The 23144-nt window shown below is 39.7% G+C and overlaps 1 protein-coding gene across 1 annotated transcript in view; it reads left to right on the plus strand.

Annotated features, from left to right (window-relative positions):
- PLBD1 (phospholipase B domain containing 1) overlaps positions 1 to 23144 on the plus strand; it is an 83327-nt gene extending 60183 nt beyond the window's left edge. The window contains exons 7-11 of the mRNA XM_020994423.2: positions 9529 to 9729; positions 9862 to 10002; positions 11943 to 12128; positions 15845 to 15951; positions 22852 to 23144. Of these exons, the coding sequence (XP_020850082.1) occupies positions 9529 to 9729; positions 9862 to 10002; positions 11943 to 12128; positions 15845 to 15951; positions 22852 to 23073 (857 nt within the window). The 3' untranslated portion in view covers positions 23074 to 23144. The remainder of the gene's footprint in view (positions 1 to 9528; positions 9730 to 9861; positions 10003 to 11942; positions 12129 to 15844; positions 15952 to 22851) is intronic.

Below are 23144 nucleotides of genomic sequence, written 5' to 3' on the forward strand. Positions count from 1 at the left end.
ATTTTTCTACAATATGTTTTAATCTTTTTTCTTTTAATCAGTCAATTTCCACTCCCTTCCAGACTGAACTCTGCCTTGTGACAAAGGAAAACAATTCACAGTTAAAAGAATCAGGGTGTTTACTTGGAATTACAGTTGAATATTATTAACAGTTTCTTAAAATTTTAGTTTTAATCTGTCATATTTGCCATAATATTTCAATCTGTTATTATCTTTATCTTGATTTCATCTATGTAGATATAGATATAAATGTGTACATCTATATCTATGTTCACATCTATCTATATCTGTCTATCTATCTAACACTTCTTAGCTACCATTTGCTCACTTCGCTGCTTGTGTGGGGAAAACCCAAAGAGAGAGAAGTATTTTTCGTATATTTCAGAGAAAAGAGAATAAGCTGAAGGCATCTCTCCTTTTTAAATTCTCTCTGTCTCTGTCTCTGTCGCTATCTGTCTCTTTGTGTTTGTCTCTCTGTCTGTCTCTGTCTCTGTCTCTCTCTCTCTCTCTCACACGCACATACACACACACACACACACACACACCCCTTTCCTGCCCCAGATGTGGGGCTAAGGCATCAATAAGAGGATTCCTTCATTATTTTAAAGTGCCCACGTCTTTCATTGCTGAGCAGTGGCCATAAGCAGGCAATGTCTTTCAGGGAATATACATGCAAACAACTGGTGCTTCAGACGAGTCCCAGCACCCCTGGGCACTGCTCTGGTAATCTTATTGCAAATGGGCTCAACTCTTTCATGCCTTAGAATAATAAGAATAAATGAGCAGCAATTTCAGTTGTGGTAATTATTTATGCTGCTTGGGTTTTCTCTTTTTGGAAGGAGGGAAGATAATCTAAGGCAGTACAAGAAGCCTCCAAAACATCGGCCACAACTCCCTTGCATGTGTTTGTGTCTGTCAGTGTTTTCTAATCTAAAATATGATTAAATCGAAGGGTTAAAATATATGTGTAGACACGCATGTGTGCACATGCATATATATGTATATATTAAATCAATGTGTTAGAATAAACTTAGGCATAAATATACTTGTGTATGTAAGTGTGTATAATACACATGTGCAAATGTACACATGTACACACATTTCTACACCAATGGCTTTATGTGCATGTATGTATTTTTTTAAAATTTTGCTAGGCAATGTGGTTAAGTGATTTGCCTAGAGTCACACATCTAGTAAGCGTAAAATGTTTAAGACTGGGTTTGAACTTAGGTCCTCCTGACTGCAGGACCAGCGCTCTACCCACTGAGCCACCTAACTGCACTTGCATGTGTGTATTTTAACAAACTGGTTTCATCTATAGATATATACATAGATGAATTTATATGCATGTAAGTATGCGTATTTTAACTTATCAATTTAATTACAATCTGACTATAGGAGAAATATCTAGATCAATATAAATACTCATAATTCTCTTACTATGAACTCTGAGCTCCTCCTTGCCCTGGTTTCTGAATCCATCCCACCCCTTGTTCCCTCTGCTTCTCTCTTCCCTTCCCTTATTTGTGGGCGTGGCCCATTTCTGCCACCAGATGTAAGCCCCTGAAAGGAGGGGGCTGTGTCTAATTCACTTCTGCACACCCTATAGCACATGTCCTGATATTAGCAGGTGCACAATAAGAATTCTTTTTTTAGTTTATGGAATTGAATATGATTCAATTAACATGTTTCACTGTGCATTTGAAGTTAAGGCTTCGTGGCTATTAATATGTATACCTACATGGCACGAGGGAACTTCAACTAACCCACTTGATCCATTTGTTGCTGGCAGATTTAATCACAATCCACTTGCTAGGAAAGGCCACCAGGGCTTCCCAATCTTCTCTCAAGCCCACACCCTGTTTAGAACACCATACCCTCTCGTCTTGTGATGACCTCTCCCTCCTTCTTTCAAACAGCTCCAAAAATCTCCCCTTCCAAACTCTTGCTGACTAACTGGGTGTAAGGTGATTTCCCCAAGCCCCACCCTGTCAGAATATCTACCTCCCAATGACTCACTTTCTTCAATTACATCAAATTCACTTGCCCCACTACTCATTTATAGTTCCTATATGGTATATGCTAGCTAAGTGTTTTGTATTTTGGTGAGACCATATAGCCTTTAGTATGTATAGATATGTAATATTAAAGAAATGTTGCTGGTCCTAAGAGGCCCCTCCTCCTCTCTTCCTCCCTCACTATGCCCACTCCCTCTCTTTAAGGGGTCCATCTTTTCTAGACCCAGGCATGAGGTCCAGACAAGGTTCATTCTTGGGGGGAAGGAAGGATAAGAGCAGGGTTAGGCTCCCTTTCCTCACACTCCTCTGCTCTTTAACCCCCTACCCCAGTGCTTGGAGGACAAATTATTTAAAGCTAAGTTTATTGACTTATATCTAGACCTCTTCCACAAGCCGAGGAGAAAAAAGATATTCATTGTATAATAGGAATCAGGTTGGGACAGGTATTTATTTTTTACCATAAAAGAAGTGCTAAATCACAAAAGACTCATAAGCACAAAATGATACACTTAAAACAGCATTCATTTATAAAATATCTTGGCAGGCTGATATTTAAATTTTATCTAAAGTTTCATAAAGCAGTTTCTGGGATTAGGCATTTTGCATTTCACCTTGGCTCTGTGTTGTCCAAACAGCTCCCAATATTCCTCTGCTGGTAAGACTGCCCAGGCTTGGCTTCTCTGATCCTAAACCTTGCTACAGCCAACTCCATTTATTTGACCCAGCATCTTGAGACCTCAAGGTCGCATTCAAGTGTAGTCACATCCATCTTGAAGCTGATATTGGGTCATCTACTCAAGAAAGGAAACACAATGCAGGAAATGCTGCCAGAGGCCCAAGCCCAAGCTCACCTCATCAAGTCGGTGGTTTATATGGGAATGGGAATGGAGGGAGAACACAGCTTGTATCCACCAACTCCCCCCACAGAGAGGCCAGAGACAGAATACGCCACTGTCAGTTCTGCTGTAACACTTGTTTTTAAAATGTGAAGTTGTTCTAATGCAACTGAGGTGTTAGGAAGCAATTTGAGCATAACACAAATTTTGAGTTTGTTTATGTACAATTTTGTCTGTGAGAAACCACAAGAATACAGAAAACTATGCTACTTCATAATAACTCACAATCTGCAAACCTTGCATTTCCACAAACTTCGGGTCTTTTTCTAGGTAAAGTGCTGTATTTCTTATATATCTTCTGGCCCGCAGACCACAACAGATGCCACGCTATTTATTATAGTATTTCTGTATTTGTAACCATTTAACATGCATGAAACTGTGCTAATGTTATATTAAGTCCATATCTTTTTTTCATGCATCCCTGACAAAGTTTTTGAACGACGTGCCCCAGACTCATTTTTCCCATAAGCTCTGTGACTTTTATTGCCTGATTTTGCATCTTATGGTGATTTTTTTGGTGATATATGTCACATTAAAGCAGAACTGAATTTCCCCGCCTCTGGGAAGTACAAGATCAGAGACCAAGCCCAAAGTTTTCTCTTCTTTAAAAAGGTGCCTTCTCAGGTTCAGCAACCGATGAGGGCATTACTTTGTCATTTCAAGGCAAGGAAACATTCATTCTTAAGTGCCCGCTGTGTGCCAGGCACTGTGCTAAGTGCTTTAGAAATATTATATCATTTGCTTCTCACAACAACCCTGAGAGGTAGGTGCTATTATTATCCCCACTTTACAGATGGGGAAACTGAGGCAAACATTTTGTTTAAAGTGACATACCCAAGGTCACACAGCTACTGTCTGAGGCTAGATCTGAACTTAAGTTATCTTGACTTCTAGCCTAGCATTAAATCCACCATGCCACCTAACTGCCTCACCCATATCTTTTGGCTCTGAGCAGGTACAAATGCTGAGTTACCATGTCTCTGTAGTCCCCAGAGATTTTCAGGAGAGTTCTAGGCACATACTTCTGGGCTGGCCCCTATGGGCCAATTCAATTATAAAGGCATGAACTGAGGAGGGATGGAGTGGAGGGAAAAGAGGAGTATGTACTGGTGTATGGGCATAGTGAAAACTCTAACCTTAGAGTTAGAAGACCTGAGTTCAAAGCCTAGCTCTGATACTGGTCCTATGTGTCCTTTTATGTAATCTCTCTGAGCCTCAGTATTCTCATCTATAAAATAGGGGTGAAACAGGTAAATTACATGCTATATGTGTGCTATTATTATTATTTATCTATCTCTATCAGCATAAACTCTAATGTCTTCCAATGCAACTGACTTTGTTAAAATTTCCCTTCATTACATCTTTTTATCTCCAGGAAGGAGCATTCTCTCATTTTCCCACCATCCCACCCCCAGGCATCTCTCTTACACCTTCAATTGCAGAGTGAGTTCAAATCTTCATTAATAGATTTTCTTCCTTCTGCCAATGAAGTCACAGGTCTACTGAAACAAAATCTATCTTAAGAGTCAGCTCCCATAATTTTGTCTTTTCAACAATGCACAGTGCTCCTACAAGGAATGTGTTGATCAGCTCTCCTATGGATCCCCTCACCATCCCTGTGACTTCTCAAACCAAAACACATTCCCTTCTAGGTGTCATCTATTTGAATATAAGGTCCTTGAGGACAGGGACTGTTTTGCCTTTGTTTTTGTAACTCCTATGCTTGGCATTATAATAATAATAATAGCAATAACAGCAACATCTATATAGTGCTTGCTATGTTCCAGACACTGTACTAAGTACTCTGCAAATATTAACTCATTTTAGCCTCACAACAACCCTGCAAGGTAGATGCTGCTATTATTCCCATTTTATAGCTAAGGAAACTGAGGTTAAGTGACTTGCCCAGGGTCACACAGCTAGTAAGTATCTGAGGCAAGATTTTGAACTCAGGTCTTCCTGACTCCAGCTTAATTTTTTTTTTAAATTGCCGTTCATTCATACTGCAGCAGAAAACAAAAAAAGAAAAAAAAAGAAAAACACAAGACATAGACCCTGCCTTCAAAGAACCTTAGTTATAAAACCTTCAAGGCTCAACTTAGGTGCTACCTCCTCATTTTTCCCAGCTGGTAAGAGTCTTCCTCAAATTTTCTCATAAACCTCTGATCTCTCCCTAGCCTCCTTCACGCCTTTCTTTCTGTTGTATTTCCCTAGTAGAATATAAGCTTCTGGAGGATAAGGTTTTGTTTTTGTCTTTGAATCACCCACCAGTGTTTAGGACCAAAGCTCATAACTAGGGTGGTGCTATAAGGGCTTTGCCCCACAGCACTGAAAACACCAGTGCCCCTTCCACAGAAGAAAGAACTGAGGTTAACACCTGTTAGCAAGAAGTTAAAAGAGGAAGTTACCAAATGGTCCACTTCCTAATCTCAAATGAATTCTCCCCTAGCCCAGTTCCACTCTAGAATGACCTCCCAGCAGCCCAGGGCCCAGTGTCCCAGATTGAGAGCCTTATAATACTCTATGCCATTTGACCTGGATGTAGCTTGTGCTGCCCCAGGGACAAAAATTGCTATTCAGTAATGCCTACCATAGTGCTTTTCATACTTCCAAAGGTGGAGGGAAGGTTGTAATAGATCTGAGATTTTATCAATGTCGGCAACTCCCTGTGTGGGAAAATTCCCTTAACCAAGGCAAATGAGTAACTCCTGTGACTTCCTGTCTTAGAGAGCTTCCTCAGGCACTGAGAGGGTAAATTCCTTATCCAAGATCATGCAACTAGTATAGGCAGGCCTGAAACCGAAATCTTCATGCCACTACTCCATGATGCTTCTAATTGGTTCATGTCTTTTCATTTTGGCTTCCCAACTAACTTGCCAGTTCCTTGAGGCTAGGGACCATGTCGAAATACTTTGTCTGCATCTCTCAGTACAATTAATACAGTATTGAATACATTGTAGATTCTTCCCCAGGGAAGAGTCAGCTTCATCATTATTATTGTTGGTTTTTTCCCATTAACATCTTTGTCTTAATTGTGTTTGTTGTTTTCCTGGTTCTGCTTACTTCATGCCTTATCAGTTCTTCATTGTTGTCCTTTCTCAGTACTATTCGATAACATTCATATACCACATTTCCCCCAACTCATGGATATCTATTTTGCTTCCACTTCTTTGATACCACCAAAAAATGTAAATGAATGAAAATTTTAGTATATATGGGACCTTTTCTTTCTGTCTCTGAACTCCTTGGGCTATATACCTGGATCAACAGATATCCATATCCCACCCTTAATTGGGGGAGGTACCCTATGGCTTTACATTCTGTATACCATATGTAGAGCTCTCTTACCTATACACTGTCATTTGTTGAGTTCATCATTTCCCATAGGGTTAATTATCATCTCATTAAAGGTGACTTTCTCCTGAGCTCTAGTCTCACATCTACTTACTAGACATCTTGACCTGGATGTCTCATAGGCATCTCAACATGTCCCAGAAAGAAGCCAAACCAACCCCTCTTCTGAAGTTCCCTATTTTTTTTAAGGGCATCTCCATCTTGGAGTTACTCTCAACCATCCTACATTTGAGTCAGTTGCCACGTCTTGTCAATTCTACCTCCACTGCACATCTCACATTCATCTTTTTCCCCCCAGTCATTTTATCACTACCCTTGTTGAAGCCCTCATTACCTTTTGTCCAGACTATTGCACTAGCCTGCTAATTAAGTTCATTGCCTAGGCTTATGCCGGTCTGCTCCTCAACCCATCTAGCACACAGCTTTTTCCAATACACATACCTGATCATATCATTCTCCTACTCAGTAAACTCCAATGGCTTCCAATTACCATGAAGAGCAAATATCAATTCCTCAATATGGTATGTAAAGCCCTAAACAATCTGGTCTCAACTAACCTTTGCAGGTTTATTTTATGTTATTCTTCTTTGAAGATTCTATAATCTATCTACCCTACCAGGCCTTCTTACCTTTCCTTATAAACAATGCTATCTCCTGTCTCCATGACTTTGTACCACATGTCTCCCATGTCAGAAATGCACTCCCTTTTCACTCTCTACCTCTTAGAATCCCTGATTTCTTTCAAAACTCACGTCAAGCAACACCTTATGTGTTGCCCCACAGCTGCTAAAGTCTTCCTTTTCAAAATTATCTTGAATTTATTTTGTACATGACTACATGTGTACATGCTGTCTCTCCCAATAGAATACAAGCTTGAAGGCAGGGACTATTTTGCTTTGCCTTTGTATCTCCAGCATCCAACATGATACCTGGAACATAGGACGATAAACTTAGAACTGGAAGGTAATTTAAAGGCCATATAGTCTACCCCTTCCCCTTCCTGCCTCATTTTATAGATGAGAAGGCTGAGTCCCATAGAGGTTAAGTGGCTTGGCAAGTCCCATGGGTAATGAGGGGCAGATCTAGGATTTAAGCTTCTTTGATTCCAACGTCTTTCCAATGTACCACATTTGCCTACACGTACTTAATAAGTCCTTGTTGATTTATTGATGTGGACATTTTAGTAACATTTTAAATGTAATTCCAAATTGTATTCCATAATGACTAGATCAGTTTATAGCTCTACCAACAGAATCAAACAGAAGATTTTGTATTTTATTCTATAATTTATATTTTATCCTAGAAGTAGTGAGGAACCACCTTAATTTATTGAATAGATGGGTAATGTGGTCAGACCTGCACTTTAGGAAGCCCCCGTTGTCAGTTAAATAGAGGAAGGACCGTAGTGTGGAGAGACTTGAGACAGGGAGACCAACCGGGAGGCAACTGCAAAAACCTAGGCACAAGGTAAAGAGGTCTACACCAGGAAATTGGCAGTGTTGGAGGAAAGAAGGGGGCATATACAGAGGAAAGAAGAGGCACACATAAGAGATGTTAAGAAAATGGAGTTAATAGGACTTGGCAACAGATTGGCTAGAGATAGGTGAGGAGTTGAAGATAATGCCCAGGTTGTGAATCTGGATGACTGGGAAGATGGCAGTGTCCTCTATAGTACTTAGGAAGAGGGAAGGGTTTGTGGCAAAAGATGGTGAGTTCAGATTTGGATATGTTGAGATTAAGATGTCTAGAGGATATCCAGTTCTAGAGCATTGATTGTTCTGAGACTGGAAGCCAGGTGAGAGGTTAGGGCTGGATAAATACATCTGAGAATAATCTACACTGAGATGATAATTGGATCCTTTCCACACTTGAGGCACTGCTGTAGTGCTAGCAGCTCATGACAACTTATGTGCCACCCTTCTACATAGAAAGGGTTCTATTTGATCACCAAAGGAAATACTGTCATATGCAATTTATCCGCCAGATGGTGATATGCTACAGCCACCTACCCAGTGGTCCCATCAGCATCATCAAAACTATGAAAGAACCTCGCCAAAATAAAAGGCTGTAAAATTTTCACTGGCCACTAGAGGGCATTCCTATATTCTTGTTCCTCCTGCTACCTGCGTAACAAAAGAACCAAGCCTTTAAATTTTAGCCTAGGAATTGATATAGAATATGCTCAAGATTATTAAAACATGAAAGACCTATGGCTTGCTACCTCTTCATTCCACATCTGGAATCTTCTTTTTCTTAGTCATAACCAAGCCATGTTCATTAGATTCAAATGAAGTGTTTTGTGGCCACTAAGTTTATTACATAGAGAAAAAGGAAAAAAGAAATCAAGCATTCTTGCCTCGAACATTCATCCCCCCAGTCTTCTGGTCTCCTACAACTCTATATGGTTACCCTGAGGTTGTGGGAAGTAGCTTTGGAAAGGGGGAGGGGACAGAGAGGAGGTGTATATCCTGGACCCTCATCCTAGATAGACCTTAGAGTTTATATGAGAAAGCAGAGTCAGTGAGAGAACAAAGGTCTGTTTCCCTGCCCCTGCTCACTTTTCCTCTGTGCTCCATTATAGCTAAGGGGCCCTGGCATTCTAGTTTCTTCTCAGCACTGATGATTCCCCACAAACTGCATTGGCAGCTTACATCTCAGCGCTTGGTTCTGTTCCTGACTCCTCATCACTCCCCAACATTGTTGGCAGAGAAGCTCAGGCTGTGCTGCTGCAGACCCAAGAAATCGGATTCCCCAAACTTTCTATGACTTGCTCACATGCCAGCCTCTTGGTGCCTGTATATAGTGTCTCTTTGTTCCCTGTGCCAAATAGCTGACAAGAAGTCTGTCAAGGGCAAAAGAGACAGGGCAGACCTATACACCCGCCCACTAGGACTCACCACATCCCTTCATCCAGTGTTATATTTGTAAATGTGTAACAATCAGCTTTGGAGGGGGTCAGAAATGTATAAATGATGGACTTTTAAGTTCAATTTGCATTACTAACATTTTCTCCATCATTTTCTCAAGTTTGGACAACAGAATAATAAATCAAGCCCAGATCTGTAGCATTTGCCAATTTCTGCAATGTAAATGCTCAAACTGAAAATTCAGTAGTCTCACTCAAGCCTGTTCAAGGTGGTTCCAGCACACCCTTGAATATAGTTCATGTTAAGTAACTGGCATTTAACTTTTGCAGAGTGTTTTATGACTGTACAATCTGGCAAAATAAAGATGATTCTATACTGTTTATTTTTCTGTAGGTTTTTTGGAATCTCTGGATGATTTTTATCTTCTCAGCAGTGGTTTGGTCATGCTGCAGACCACCAACACTGTATTTAACTATACCCTGCTAAAACACATAGTGCCAGAATCTCTTTTGGCCTGGCAAAGGGTCCGTATTGCCAATATGATGGCAGACGGTGGCAAGAGATGGGCAAATATCTTTTCAAGATACAACTCTGGTAAGTAACCCTATAAATGAGCTTTCAGTCAAGTAAGACAATTTTTCTTTGGTATCACAACATATGCATGCATATCTTTTGTTTCGGGATAGCCAATAAGGGCAAGCCAACAAATGTTCTCCCCCATCTCAGGTACCTATAACAACCAGTACATGATCCTTGATCTGAAAAAAGTGAAGTTAAATGACAGTCTTGCCAATGAGACCCTCTTCGTCGTGGAGCAAATTCCCACGCTCGTGGAATTCTCAGACCAAACTGACGTTCTTAGGAAAGGTATGTACTCGGCAGAGGTCTACTTTTACTAGTCAGGCTGGAAAAAAAAAATTAGACTAAGTTATCATAAACTGATTGTCCAGTGCTGAGATCTGCACTGCATACCTACAGTTTGAGGTTGAGGCCTTGTAATTAGTCATTTATAATTTCTCATACCCCTCTAAGATTAGCCTGTCCTCTGATATTGCTGGATAAGTCACTTAAAACCTCACTGGTTCTTAGTTTCTCCATATGTCAAATGAAACAAGTAGTTCTCAGGGGAATTATGGAAATTAGTATCTAAATTTGAGAAGTGAGAGTTTTATAGAATAGATGGATTGAAAATTTTTTCCTTAGTCATCTACTGCTGTAAGCCTCCTTTCCCAATGTTTATCCAACTTCCAGCTCCTTCTTTTACTCTTCTTATCAGTGATGCTCAACCTCCCTGCCTGATGCTTGCTACTCCTTCCCTTGTTTCCTGTTCCTACAGTGTGCCACTCAACATCTGTCCATCCCTTCCACTATGTTTTCTGGATCTCTGTTTAGTCTATAATTACCTATATTTAGCCTATAATTAAATTGTATTAGACTATATTTATTCTGGATCTCTATTTAGTCTATAATTAGCAAATATCTATATTTAGCCTGTAATTAGATTATATTAGACTGTATTTATTCTGGATCTATATTAAGCCTATAATTGGCAAACTTCCTTTCATTTTAGACCTCTTCTTTTTCATGCACCTTCTATCTTTTGACACTTTCTGGGGCCTGACTCCCCTTGGAAAACACTGCATCACTGACCATCCTTTCTAATACTGGTTCTGCTTTTTTTCTCATACCCTTTTCCCCTTTCCTGGTAGGTGAGTTGGAACACTCCTTGCTCTCTGTTGCCACTTCCAGACTCTTCCTCTTCTTCCATCACTTAGTAACCTTTCCTCTTTGAATCTTCACTCCAAATTTTTCACCCAGTTCAGATTCCAATGGTTATTGCTTACCAACCTCCAAGATATTCTTTCCTTTCACAATAAGTTACATGCCTGCTCATGGTGTCACTTCCTATCCTGACTCAACCATCACTTTGGCTCTTCTTAGGGCTAGGTCCTTTCCTTTTCTATCAGCTTTGGCAGCATAACTGGGTTTGAATCCCATTACCAGGTACAACTGGAGCTTAGGAAAACTTTAAGAGTCTAAGGAATTATAGCTATGCTATTTGTTGTGGCCAATCCATTGGATAACCTTTTTTTTTTGGGGGGGGATACATTGGCACCTAAATTCCCCCAGAGGAGCATTCAAAGCCATCTGTCTTTTGGAGGATTCCACCAGATTGTGAATATTGTTGTAGTGTTATAATGCAGCCCCAGAAAATTTATCTCCTAGTCTATAAATTGCTTTAAGATCTTTGATTGAACTAAAAGACATCAGGATTTAGATTAATGTAATGATCTTAATTCCTGAGGACTACAGATTAAATGGACTCTTTCTAGAAAAAAGAAAGATGGCATACTATGGATGCATAATAGTGCATATACTGTCAGACATGGTCAATGTGTAGATTTGTTCTTTTAACTCTTTTTCTCTGTCACAAAGATATTTTCTGGGGGGGAGTAGTAATTAAGAAATGACAGTGATATTTTAAAAATGAAAAGCATTAAAAAAACTTTAAAAAAGATAATTGGTTAAACACTAGTTTAAAAAAAAAAGGAGTCTAATGCTTCACCTTTTAAGTAAACTTGGAGATACATTTACTTGGGGATCTTCCTCAAAGAAGAAGGGCCTATTGAGGTACCATTTTCCCAAGCTGTACAGTTTATGTCCCAGTATAATTTCATTGTAACTTTTCCCATTATCAAAATGAATTACAACAAATAATTTCTCTTCTTTGTCTCTCTCCTTTTTTCTTTCTCTTCTTCCCTCCAACTCTTCTCCCCATCTTCAATCTCAATTCTGCCTCTACTCAGGATATTGGCCATCCTACAACATTCCTTTCCATAAGAGGACTTACAATTTGAGTGGCTACCAAATGATGGTTCAGAAATTCGGCTTGGTTTACTCTTATGACCTAGCTCCAAGAGCCAAAATCTTCCGCCGGGATCAGGGAAAAGTGACCAACATAGAATCCATGAAGAAGATCATGCGGTCTAACAGTATGTAATGCCCTTAAGAGCCTTATTTTTAAACACTTTCATTCTCCTGCCTGTGAGTCATGAGAACTGTCCTTAAATTATGTGTTCATTATGGAAGCTTCTGTGAGAAAACAGTTCTTCCAGGGTGTAGGTAGCACAGAACCTAATCCACTTGAGACAAATGAAATTTCACTCTCTTTTAAAAGAGGGGAGATTTTTAAAAATAATTTTAAAGTGTATTTAAACAAAAAATGTATACTTACAACAGGGAAAAAACCTGTAAGACATGTTTAGCTGCCTTTTCACTAACACATTCACTTTCCCAAGAAAACAAAATGAATTTACAAAAATCAGGGGTTTTTATTTTTCAGTTTTTATCATTCTTCATCTCTCTGTCTTATTTGATGTTATTGACCTCTACTCCCAGATACTTTCTCCTCTCTGGTTTTTCCTGTTACTCTTGGTCAGTCTTCATTCACAACGTGTCTTTTAACTGTGGGTGTCCCTTAATAATCTGTCCTGAGCCCTGTCTTCACTCTATATAATCGTATGACCATAAGATGATAGATTTAGAGTTAGAGGGGATGTTAGGGGTCATTAAGTCCAACAAATGAGGAAACTGAGACTGCTGAGGTTGCCTGGGGTTACTTTCATAGCCAGTGTCTGAGATGAGATTTGAACACGTCTTCCTGACTGCAAGTCCAAATCTCTAGCCATTAAACCCCTCTGCACTCATTCCTGGTGACCTCAACAACTCACATATCTGTTTAATTATCACATTAATTATGCAGATGTCTCCTAGATCTATACATCCAGACCTAGTCTTTCATGAGCCTCAGTCCCATGTCACCGACTGCCTCTTGGGTATCTCAAACTAAATATATTAAGGGTCTCTCAAACTTAACAAACCCCAAACAGAAGTCATTATTTTCCCACTTCAAACCTAACTCTCTTCTGAACTTCCTTATTTCTGTTGGTGGCATTAACATCTTTTCAAATCACCCAAGTTCATATGCTTGGTGTAATCTTTGATTCCTTCATCATATTCACTCCTACAACTCAGTGTGCGTTCATAATGTCCCCCTCCCCTAATGCAAATATCCATACTTCCCAGTTCCTCAATCCACTCAGGTCCCATAAGTTTCTCCTCTGTTCCACCTCAGCTATATATAGAGAGAATTACTGTCTTATGGGCTGGGACTGACCTAGACTGGTCCAGCAGTTTATTTTGGGGATTATAAAGAAATAAGACACTTGTAGACCATTCAGCATTTACCAGAAAGAAGTTTACTTAAGAATAGCATGGAAAGGAGACTCAACGACAGTACAGCATTGGTTCAGATAGAAACATCTTTTCTTACCTTCATATGGAAATACATGTGGTCAGTCGTATATGTTGGGTCAGATGGATGATGTAAGTGATTTAGTAGCTATTTATAGAGTCAGTGGATTGCCCATTCTATATTTCTTGGAACAAAATGGCCAAGACACCATATTTGTTTTTGAAACAAGAATATATTTTAAGAGAAGAATATGTTCTTCTCAGGTGCTTTTCTAATTTCTCTGGTCTCTTTTCCTTGAAATGAGCCCAGAAACCCCACTGTGGATAATGGTTTCTCTTACTCTTCTTATTTTCTCTATCCCCTTTTTCTGTTTTCTTAGATTATAAGAAGGATTCCTACCTCGAAGGAGATCCCTGTAATGACATCTGCTACCAGGGGGAACTTGAGCTCAGCCACTTATACCTTATCTATAACACCCTTAATCTTACTATTACCTGCAAGTGTTTCATTTCCATGTTTAAGAAGTCCAAAATTCTTTAATCCTAACATAATTTTCTAGTATTCCATCTCCTTATCCTTACTTATCCCAAACTTATTCTCCTTTCTCACCATGATATCCAATCCTTCTGCCCCTAAATAGTTTCCCAGGTCACCACTCTTGCTCTTCTCCCTTGCCAATCTCAACTCCTTTGCTGATCAGCTCAACTCTACAGTACCCTCTGCTCTCAAATCCCCTTGCTCCCTTGTCCTATTACTGCTCAGACCTTCTCAACATTTTGCATGTACATCTCTTTCTCTTCACTCACAACCAGCATCCTAATTCAAGCTCTCATCATCTCTTGCCTGGACTATTGTAATAGCCCCCAGTTGGTCTCCCTGCCATTGGTACTGGTACTAGTAGTGGTGGTGCTGGCCCCCTTGCTGTTCCATGAATAAGACACTCCCTATTTTGGTTCTGGGCATTTTTTCTGGTGCTCGCCATCCTCGTCTTTGCCTAATGCCTTTCCTGGCTTCCTTTAAGAGAGGAAAGGCACTAATATAGAGGGGTTAGGAAAACCTACCTGTAGAAGATAGGATGTTAGTTTTGAATTATAATCCTTTTTCAGTTTATTACCCCACTACTGGTAGCTTGGTGGAGCACCACATAGATAGGAGTGTGCAGGAACAGATTTACAGATCAATCTTAAAGGATAATTTTTTTAAATAAATAATTTATTTATTTTTAGTTTTCAACATTCACTTTACTAAGATTTTGAGTTTCCAATTTTCTCCCCATCTCTCTCCTCTCCCCCCACCCCAAGATGGCATGTAAATTGATATAGGCTCAACATATACATTCATATTAAACCTATTTTCACATTAGTCATGTTGTAAAGAAGAATTAGAACCAAAGGGAGAAACCACGAGAAAGAAGAAACAAAAACAAAAAAGAGAGAGAGCAAATAATATGCTTTAGTCTGCAATCAGACTCCATAGTTCTTTTTCTGGATGTGGACAGCATTTTCCATCATGAGTCTTTTGGAGTTGGCTTAGATCTTTGCATTGCTAAACAGAGATAAGTCTATCAAAGTTAGTCATCACACAATGTTGCTGTTACTGTGTGCACTGTTCTCCTTGTTCTGCTCATTTTGCTCAGCATCAGTTCATATAAGTCTTTCCAGGTTTTTCTGAAGTCTGCCTGCTCATCATTTAAAAAAAAAAACACCAAACAATTCTGGGATTCCAATTCAACAACATAAAGTACAAGCCTTTGTCTCTGAAATTCTTTGCTTCTATAAATAGCTACTTAATCACTTATACCAGTGTGCAATGACATTTCTTGACCCAGCTATCGTTCAATGAATCAAATAAAATATATTTCCCAATGATCAGCAATGACATCTAACCTTCCCTGAATGGTCCTGCACTTCTATTTGTTGTGTTATCCATTCCGTGACCATGAATTCTCCTCCATCCTCCACAATCAAAATGAAACCTGTGCTCTAAAATGATAAATGTCCATATGGGTGTCCATATGGGTGTCACAATTGCTTTTCTTTTTCTCTAAGGAATAATTTAAGATGGTAGTTTTTAATCTTTTTAAAACTGTGAAATCATGTTAAGATGTCTCCAGAGTAGCTGGAATTCTGGATACTCTGGAGAGATCTTAAAATGACTTCACATGACTAACTCCAGGCCTATGAATTGGTTGAACATATGATCTGCTACTTACTGTTGCCCATTCTCTACTTCTTTTTTTTTTTCCTGTTCTCTATTTCTTAGAACAAAATGGCCAAGACATCACATTATTTGTTTTTGAAGCAAGAAACTATTTCAAGAGAAGATATGTTCTTCTCAGGTGCTTTTCTAATTTCTCTGGTCTCTTGCCCTTGGAATGTGCCCAGAAAGCCAGCTGTGGATAATGATGCATCTTACTCCTTTTACCTTCTCAATCCCCTTTTTCTGTTTTCTTAGATTATAAGGAGGATCCGTACAGCAAAGGAGATCCTTGTTATACTGTCTGCTGCAGGGGGGACCTGAGCTCGACAAAACCTGAACCAGCAGGTTGTTATGACACAAAGGTAAAGTGCCTCAGGAGAAATGCTCACATTTCCGGTTCCAGCAGCACCATGGCCTTTAGCACAGTCACTGTCACATAGCAGACCCTTAATAAATGTCCATTCCCTTACTTTTCCTGTCTCTTGTGTGGTAGTAAGGCTCTGACTACGCCCACAATACAAAAAACAGGCATGTCTCTGGGAAAGCAGATCCACCACAACTGCCTTGTTTTGTAGCTAGTATTTTACTTGCAAAATACTTTACTCCTTGGGTCCTCACAATCACCCTAGGAGGTAGGTGCTGTTACTATCCCCATTTTATAGATGAGGAAACTAAGGCAAAGGTTATGTGATTTGCCTCAGGGTCACACAGCTAGTAAATGTTTGTGGCTAGATTTGAACAGAGGTTTTCCTGATTCCAAGTCCAGTGTTCTATCCATTGAACCACCAAGATGTTTTCTGAAAAGTTAAAAATATTTTTAGAGTTGAGCTTCTAAATTATATTGTCCCAATTTAAACTACCTTTAATTTCTCCTAGTCCCTCCCCCACCTCCTTTGTTTCTAACTCTAATTTTTGATGTTCAGTCATTCAATCTTTTCTGATTCGTTATGACCACAACACACCAGGCTCATCTGTCCTCCACTATTTCCCAAAGTCTGTTCAAACTTGTGTTCATTGCTTCCATGACACTATCGGTCCATTTCATCCTCTGCTGTCCCCTTCTCCCTTTGCCTTCAATCTTTCCTAACATCAAGGTCTTTTCCAGTGAGTCTTGTCTTCTCATTGTGTGATGAAAGTATTTAAGCTTCAGCTTCAGTATTTGTCCTTCCAACGAGTAATCTGAATTTATTTCTTTAAATATTGGCTGTCTAAGGGACTTCTTTAACCCAGAACAATTCTGTTGTGAATCACAGTATATTGATCTTTATATGGATTCCCAATTTTGTTTTCTTTTTGGTGCACTTTGGTTAAATTACTAGCTTTTTTTTTGGTTTCACATGGCTTATACTTTTTGCAAAATTTCTCAAATTCGTTCCAGAATCTGTACTACTAGATGATTAGAAGTGAAACTTTCAGATTTGCAGGTACAGTCTCTCTTTCTGCCCCAAAATCACTTGTTCCAAGTTGGTTTGTTACTTAAGAACCTGAAGCTGCATGGTTTGACCAAATGTTTTAAAAGTTTCTTTCTAATGCATTTTAGGTGAATTTGCTTATTACTTACTAAGCAATACAATTCTACCAAACCATTCAGATTAGCACACTGTGGTCAGGCAAGTCAAGCTCTTCCTACTTTTTTTTTTTTTAGGCAGTTCAGGTTAAGTGACTTGCCCAGAATCACACAGATAGTAAGTGTCAAGTGTTTGATCTGAGCCGGATTTGAACTCAGGTCCTCCTGACTTCAGGACCGGTGCTCTATCCACTGTGCCACCTAGCTGCCCTGAAGAATTACTTTTTTCTCAAAAGAATTGTATTTGTTTTAGCCTTGAGGTACCTTCTTTCCCTGGGGCAGCTAGGTGGCTTATTAAATAGAGCTGACCCTGGAGTCAGGAGGACCTGAGTTTTCAGATCTTACCTCAATCACTCACTAGCTGTTTGACCCTGGGCAAGTCTCAGTTTCCTCTTCTGTAGAATGAGCTGGAGAAGGAAATGGCAAGCCAAGAAAACCTCAAATGGGGTCACAGAGAGTCCACCATGACTGAAATGACTCAACGACAATAACCTCCTTTTCCCACAACTCTCTTTTCTAAGAGTTCTTCTCCAAGCTGAAGAGCCAAAGAAAAAGTGGAAAGGACAGCATTTTCAGGGAGGGATTCTTAAGCCCAAACTTAAAGCTGCAAAACTGCTTTACAGGGTTTTTTTCCCCCTCTTCCCCATTTTTGTAGTCACTAAGAGGGGGAAAAAGACTTTTAAAACTTTCATTTTTATTAGGGTTGATCCCTTTTTTTACTGAAAAAAATAGAGAGACATACATTCATAATACAAAAATACATTTTTGTTGCTGTCAACCATTAACTCCAACAATCTAAAATCTATTGATTACACTAGGTCTGAATGTATGTACGTGTATACATATGTGTGTATGTGTGAAGCCTGGTATGCTATCCACTGTACCACCAGCTGCCTCTATATAGAGTATGTGCAGCAGCTGCAGATATGGACTTAAATAGAAACACGCATAAATACTTTTTAATCTGTCCGAAAGAATTGACCTTTCTCCACAATTGTCAGATTTCATGAGCCAAACTGAATAGTCAGGAAGACAAAAACACACGTGTGTATATATATGTATGTATGTATGTGAGAGTATTTTCAATTGTTTTCAGTTGTGTCTGACACTTTGTGACCTCATTTGAGGTGTTCTTGGCAAAGATACTGGAGTGGCTTGCCATTTCCTTCCATAGCTCATTTTACAGATGAGGAAACTGAGGCAAACAGGGTTAAGTCACTTGTGCAGGGTCACACAGCTAGTAAATGTCTGAGGCCAGATATGAACTCACAGAGAAGACTTCCTGACTCTAAGCCTGGCACTTTATGTAGGGCAATAACTAGTTGTTCCATATGTACACACACATGTATGTAAGTATGTGTGTATTATGTATGTATATGTAAATATATATGTGTGTGTTCATATATGCCTATAAATACATATATAATATATACACATGCACATACACACTATTTTTATGTGTGTGTATATATACATATATGTATGTGTATATGTACATATTTGGATCTTCATTTGACAATTTTAGCCTGATATGCCATTTCCTCTTGTATAAGATATGTAGTAGACATGTATTAAATACTGTCCTTTTCTGAAATAAAGGTATTCCTATACACTGTGTTCTGCTCTAAAGGCTCCTCTGTGCCTTCTCCATTGGATGTTCCATCAGAACCTACCCTGAATAGTGGTGAATCTGTCCTGAAAGCTTGCTGATCCACCAGACCCTGTTTCAGTCTTCACCCATCTAGGGAATCTGGCCTTTGACCTCAAAGCCCCTCAAAGTGGGACGACACTGCTAAAAGTAAATTTGTAGCCACAGAAGGTAAAAAGCATTGAACTTTTGAGAATCCAAGGGCCTAGGCTAGGACCCAGCACTCCTTACTCACAGGCCACATAATCTATTCTACCTCATCACAAAGAAATTAATGTGCAAAAGAAACTTCAGGTCCTGTGGGGAAAGGGGAGAATTTTATTCTGTGGTCTGAATCACCAAATAATGGAGTTCTATATTATACATTTTATTAAACTTATAACATTTCAAGAGAAAAAAAAGTGACCAGAAGATCTTGGTTCTAGACATCAATGTTTGGCTAGCCTGAATGACAGGATACCTGAAGGCCTAATTGCTGCCTTCTTAAATTTTTCGAAGTCCTAGCCGGCTCTTTGTCTAGACTATCTTACTAACTTGCCATTCTACAGTAAACCTCAACACAGAACAAGTCTACTACTAGATAAGCCTGGGACAACTAGGATGGGAAGAACATCAAGGTTCATGGAACTCCCAGAGAAGCTGAGAACACTTAAGCTTCTGCCCACTAACTCGTGCCAGTGGTCTCCGGCTTGGTCTACTTTTCAAGGCTTAAAAGAAGAGTGAAGAAGGGGCAGCTAGGTGGCGCAGTGGATCGAGCACCAGCCCTGAAGTCAGGAGGTCCTGAGTTCAAATCCTGCCTCAGACCAAACACTTGACACTTACTAGCTGTGTGACCCTGGGCAAGTCACTTAACCCCGATTGCCTAAAAAAAACCCCAACAAACAAACAAACAAAAAAGAACAGTGAAGAATATGTCCCTGTCACCAGGACAATGAGCCAACTTGTATGCTTTTCAGAACATATTTAGTTATTTCCTTAATAGGAGTGAAAATAGGCCGGTGTGACTAAAATGTACTCATACTATAATATACTATATATACTATAATAACATTATAGAAATAACTAGGGGCAGCTAGGTGGCGCAGTGGATAGAGCACTGGCCCTGGAGTCAGGAGGATCTGAGTTCAAATGCAGCCTCAGATACGTGACACTAGCTGTGTGACCCTGGGCAAGTCACTTAACCCCATTGCCTAGCCAAAAAAAAAAAGAAATAACTCATACTGGCATAGATTTAACCTTACAGTGTAGAGAGGGAGAAAAAACCGGGGGGGGGGGGAAGAGAAGCATTTTTATAGTGCACTTTTAAAATCTTATTTGATCCTCATGACAACCCTGAGAGGTAGTTGTTATTCCCATTTCACAGCTGAAGAAACTGAGGCAGGGTTAAGTGACTCGCCTAGGGTCACACAGCTTGTTTTTGTTATTCATCGTTCATTTTTTTTTTGAAGAGGACCAATGACATCACAGGATTATATCTTGACTTGTGCATGAATTAGATTTAAGGAAAGCGGAGTTGCCCAAAGTCATCAGCCTTACTTTCTCTTCCAGAGCCATCGTAGTCCAGTGGCCAGACTAAAGTCTCAGTAAATGTCTAAGGTCGGATTTAAACTTGGGTCCTGTAGACTCCAGCCCCAGCACTTTGTGCAAGATGGTGCTACCTAGCTGTTGCTTTGTATGATACATATGGTGGCTACACATAGGGACATAAGTAGACAGGTATATAAATACATTTTAGTCTATCTGACCAACTTGACCTTTCTCTTAGATTGTCAGATTCTGTGAGACAAAATGAGTAGTCAGGATTAATGGGCTGCAGTGCTCAAACAAACAAACAAACCACTCCTTAAGGTTTTCAAAAGGACCCTTACTTCTAATTTAGATGGTCATTAAGTATTTCCCCCCAAGGGAGGCAGTCGTGGGTCATGCTACCTTCTATCCGATGGTGGAATCTGAGTTTTGTTGTTTTTGTTCAGTCATTTCATTCATTTCCAATTCTCCATGACCCCATCTAAGGTTTGCTTGGCAAAGATACTGGACTGGTTTGCCATTTCCTTCTCTAGCTCATTTTACAGATGAGGAAACTGAGGCAAACAGGGTTAAGTGACTTGCCCTGGGTCACACAGTAAGCATTTGAGGCTGGATTGGAATTCAGGTCTTCCTGACCCTTGGCCCGGTGCTTTATCCACTAGCCAATTGGAATCTGAGACATGGTACCATTTTAATATGGAAGAAAAAATTCAGTACTGTTTTATATTTAGTCAGTTTCTGTCAGAGACAATAATCAATTACCATTAACTGCTGCTGCTGCTGCTGCTGCTGCTGCTGTGTGTATGTGTGTGTGTGTGTGTGTGTGTGTGTGTGTGTGTGAGAGAGAGAGAGAGAGAGAGAGAGAGAGAGAGAGAGAGAGAGAGAGAAAGAATTCTAACAAGTAGAGGAAACTTCATTTTTGGGTGTGCCCCCCTTCCTCTCTCCCTCCTCATAAATATTTAATAAGTGTGTAGCCCATGCTCACTTTACTCTTGGCTTCACCCCTCACCCTTCACACTTCTCATCAGCAGCCTTGCTCCATGCAGGTATCTTCCCTCCCACCTGTTTATTCCTCACTCCCCCTTCTAGTTTCCTTTGTATATTATCTTTACCCATTAGAAAGTATGCTCCTCTAGAGAAGGGACTCCCTTGTTTACTTGGCTTTGTTTCCCCAGTGTTTAGCACAGTGCCTGGCACACACAGTAAGTGATTAATAAAAAACCAAAAACTCTTTCTTTCTGTCTGTGATGTTGGAAGTAGCTCTTATCTCAGCACCCTTTCAGGTTTACCATTGAGACAAAATGAGGCATTCTCAAGTCATTAAAGAGGTTTACTTTGCCCTGACATAGCAAGGATCTACAACAGCTTCTCTGAGTTCCTCCTTTTGGAATGCATCAGGTCATTAGAGCAGGACATAGTGAAGAACATGGTGACTTACACATTCTTCAGAAATCCACCAAGTCTAAGAGGCCTAGATACCAAGTGGACTTTTTATGCTCTTTGGTGACCAGAAAGCTGCCTTAGGGAAGTCAAGCTGGTCAGGTCGTAGGGACATCTTTGTCTCTTTTTCTGGAGGTAAGGAAGGAAAGTGAAGGAGTCTAGACCTATCCCATGTTGCTGGTGAGGGGAAAGAATCAGTATCAGGCAGACACTGGTAAATATTATATATGATTTTGTAAAATCTAAGATAAAGGTCAATTTATGCTTCATTCTCGTCCCCTTCTTTAGTACAAATTCTAAGACAGAATGATGTTTTGCTCCAAGAGTCCCATAATTTCAGCCTGATTGGTAAGAGTCAAATCCAGAAAAATCAGTATTCCTTATTAATTCCTTCACCTTTTTGAAGGATAAAATTATCTTTAAGGAGTCAAGAAATTGTTAGCTGATTTGCTTTGAGCAAAAGAGAACTCCAGCAGAGATCTAGATAATTGAAGTTCCTATCATTATTACGTCTCTTTGCCCAGCTTATGATCTACATCCCAAAAACCTCGCCTGTTTTGATTCTGGTGGTCTGTACTATGCTCTGTTGACACTATTATTTCTGCCTCGAAACGCTTTTTACTATCAGCTCCAGAGTCTATCTTAACATACTCTGTTTTTCCATCTTGTTCCTTCCAGAGCCATAGTCCAAGCATGAGTCCCATCCCAGGAAGTCTCAGTGATACACATACACACACACACACACACACACACACAGAGTCAAATTTCCTCATCTCATTAAAATCTCTAGTTGTCCTTGCTTGCTACCCATACTTCCTATATAAATATCTGAATCATGGGTTTTATTGCTGTCTCCTTTCTTAAGCTGAGTCTCCTGTGAATTTTTGGACATCTTTACTGCTATTATTCTTCCCATGTTGTATCTACAATGCATTTTGTTTTGTTTAGTTTGGTGGATAGACATAGGCGGTTTCCTTCTCCCTCCTCTTCCTTTTCAGTTTAGAAATGAAGACAGGTATGCATTTTGTTCATCATTTTTCCAAATGATTTTTATGGATATTTCTGTTTTGCTCCTTGTAGGTGGCTGATGTATTTATGGCATCCCAATTCGCAGCCTATGCCATCAGTGGTCCCACGGTGGATGATGGCCTTCCTGTCTTCCAGTGGAAACTATTCAACCAGACTGTCCACCAGGGCCTGCCAGAAGCCTACAACTTTGATTTTGTCACCATGAAACCTGTTCTTCATACATTTTGTGAATTTCACAAAGAAAAACAGAAAAGGTGGGGAAAGCAGGTCTAAAGGGGTTTTAAAAATACATATAAATATATTTTTTCATATCCTCACAAATAAAAAGTTCATTTTCACTTTCA

The sequence above is a fragment of the Phascolarctos cinereus genome, unplaced genomic scaffold (assembly GCF_003287225.1).
Source record: "Phascolarctos cinereus isolate Bilbo 61053 unplaced genomic scaffold, phaCin_HiC Scaffold_1;HRSCAF=81, whole genome shotgun sequence".
NCBI classification, from domain to species: Eukaryota; Metazoa; Chordata; class Mammalia; order Diprotodontia; family Phascolarctidae; genus Phascolarctos; species Phascolarctos cinereus.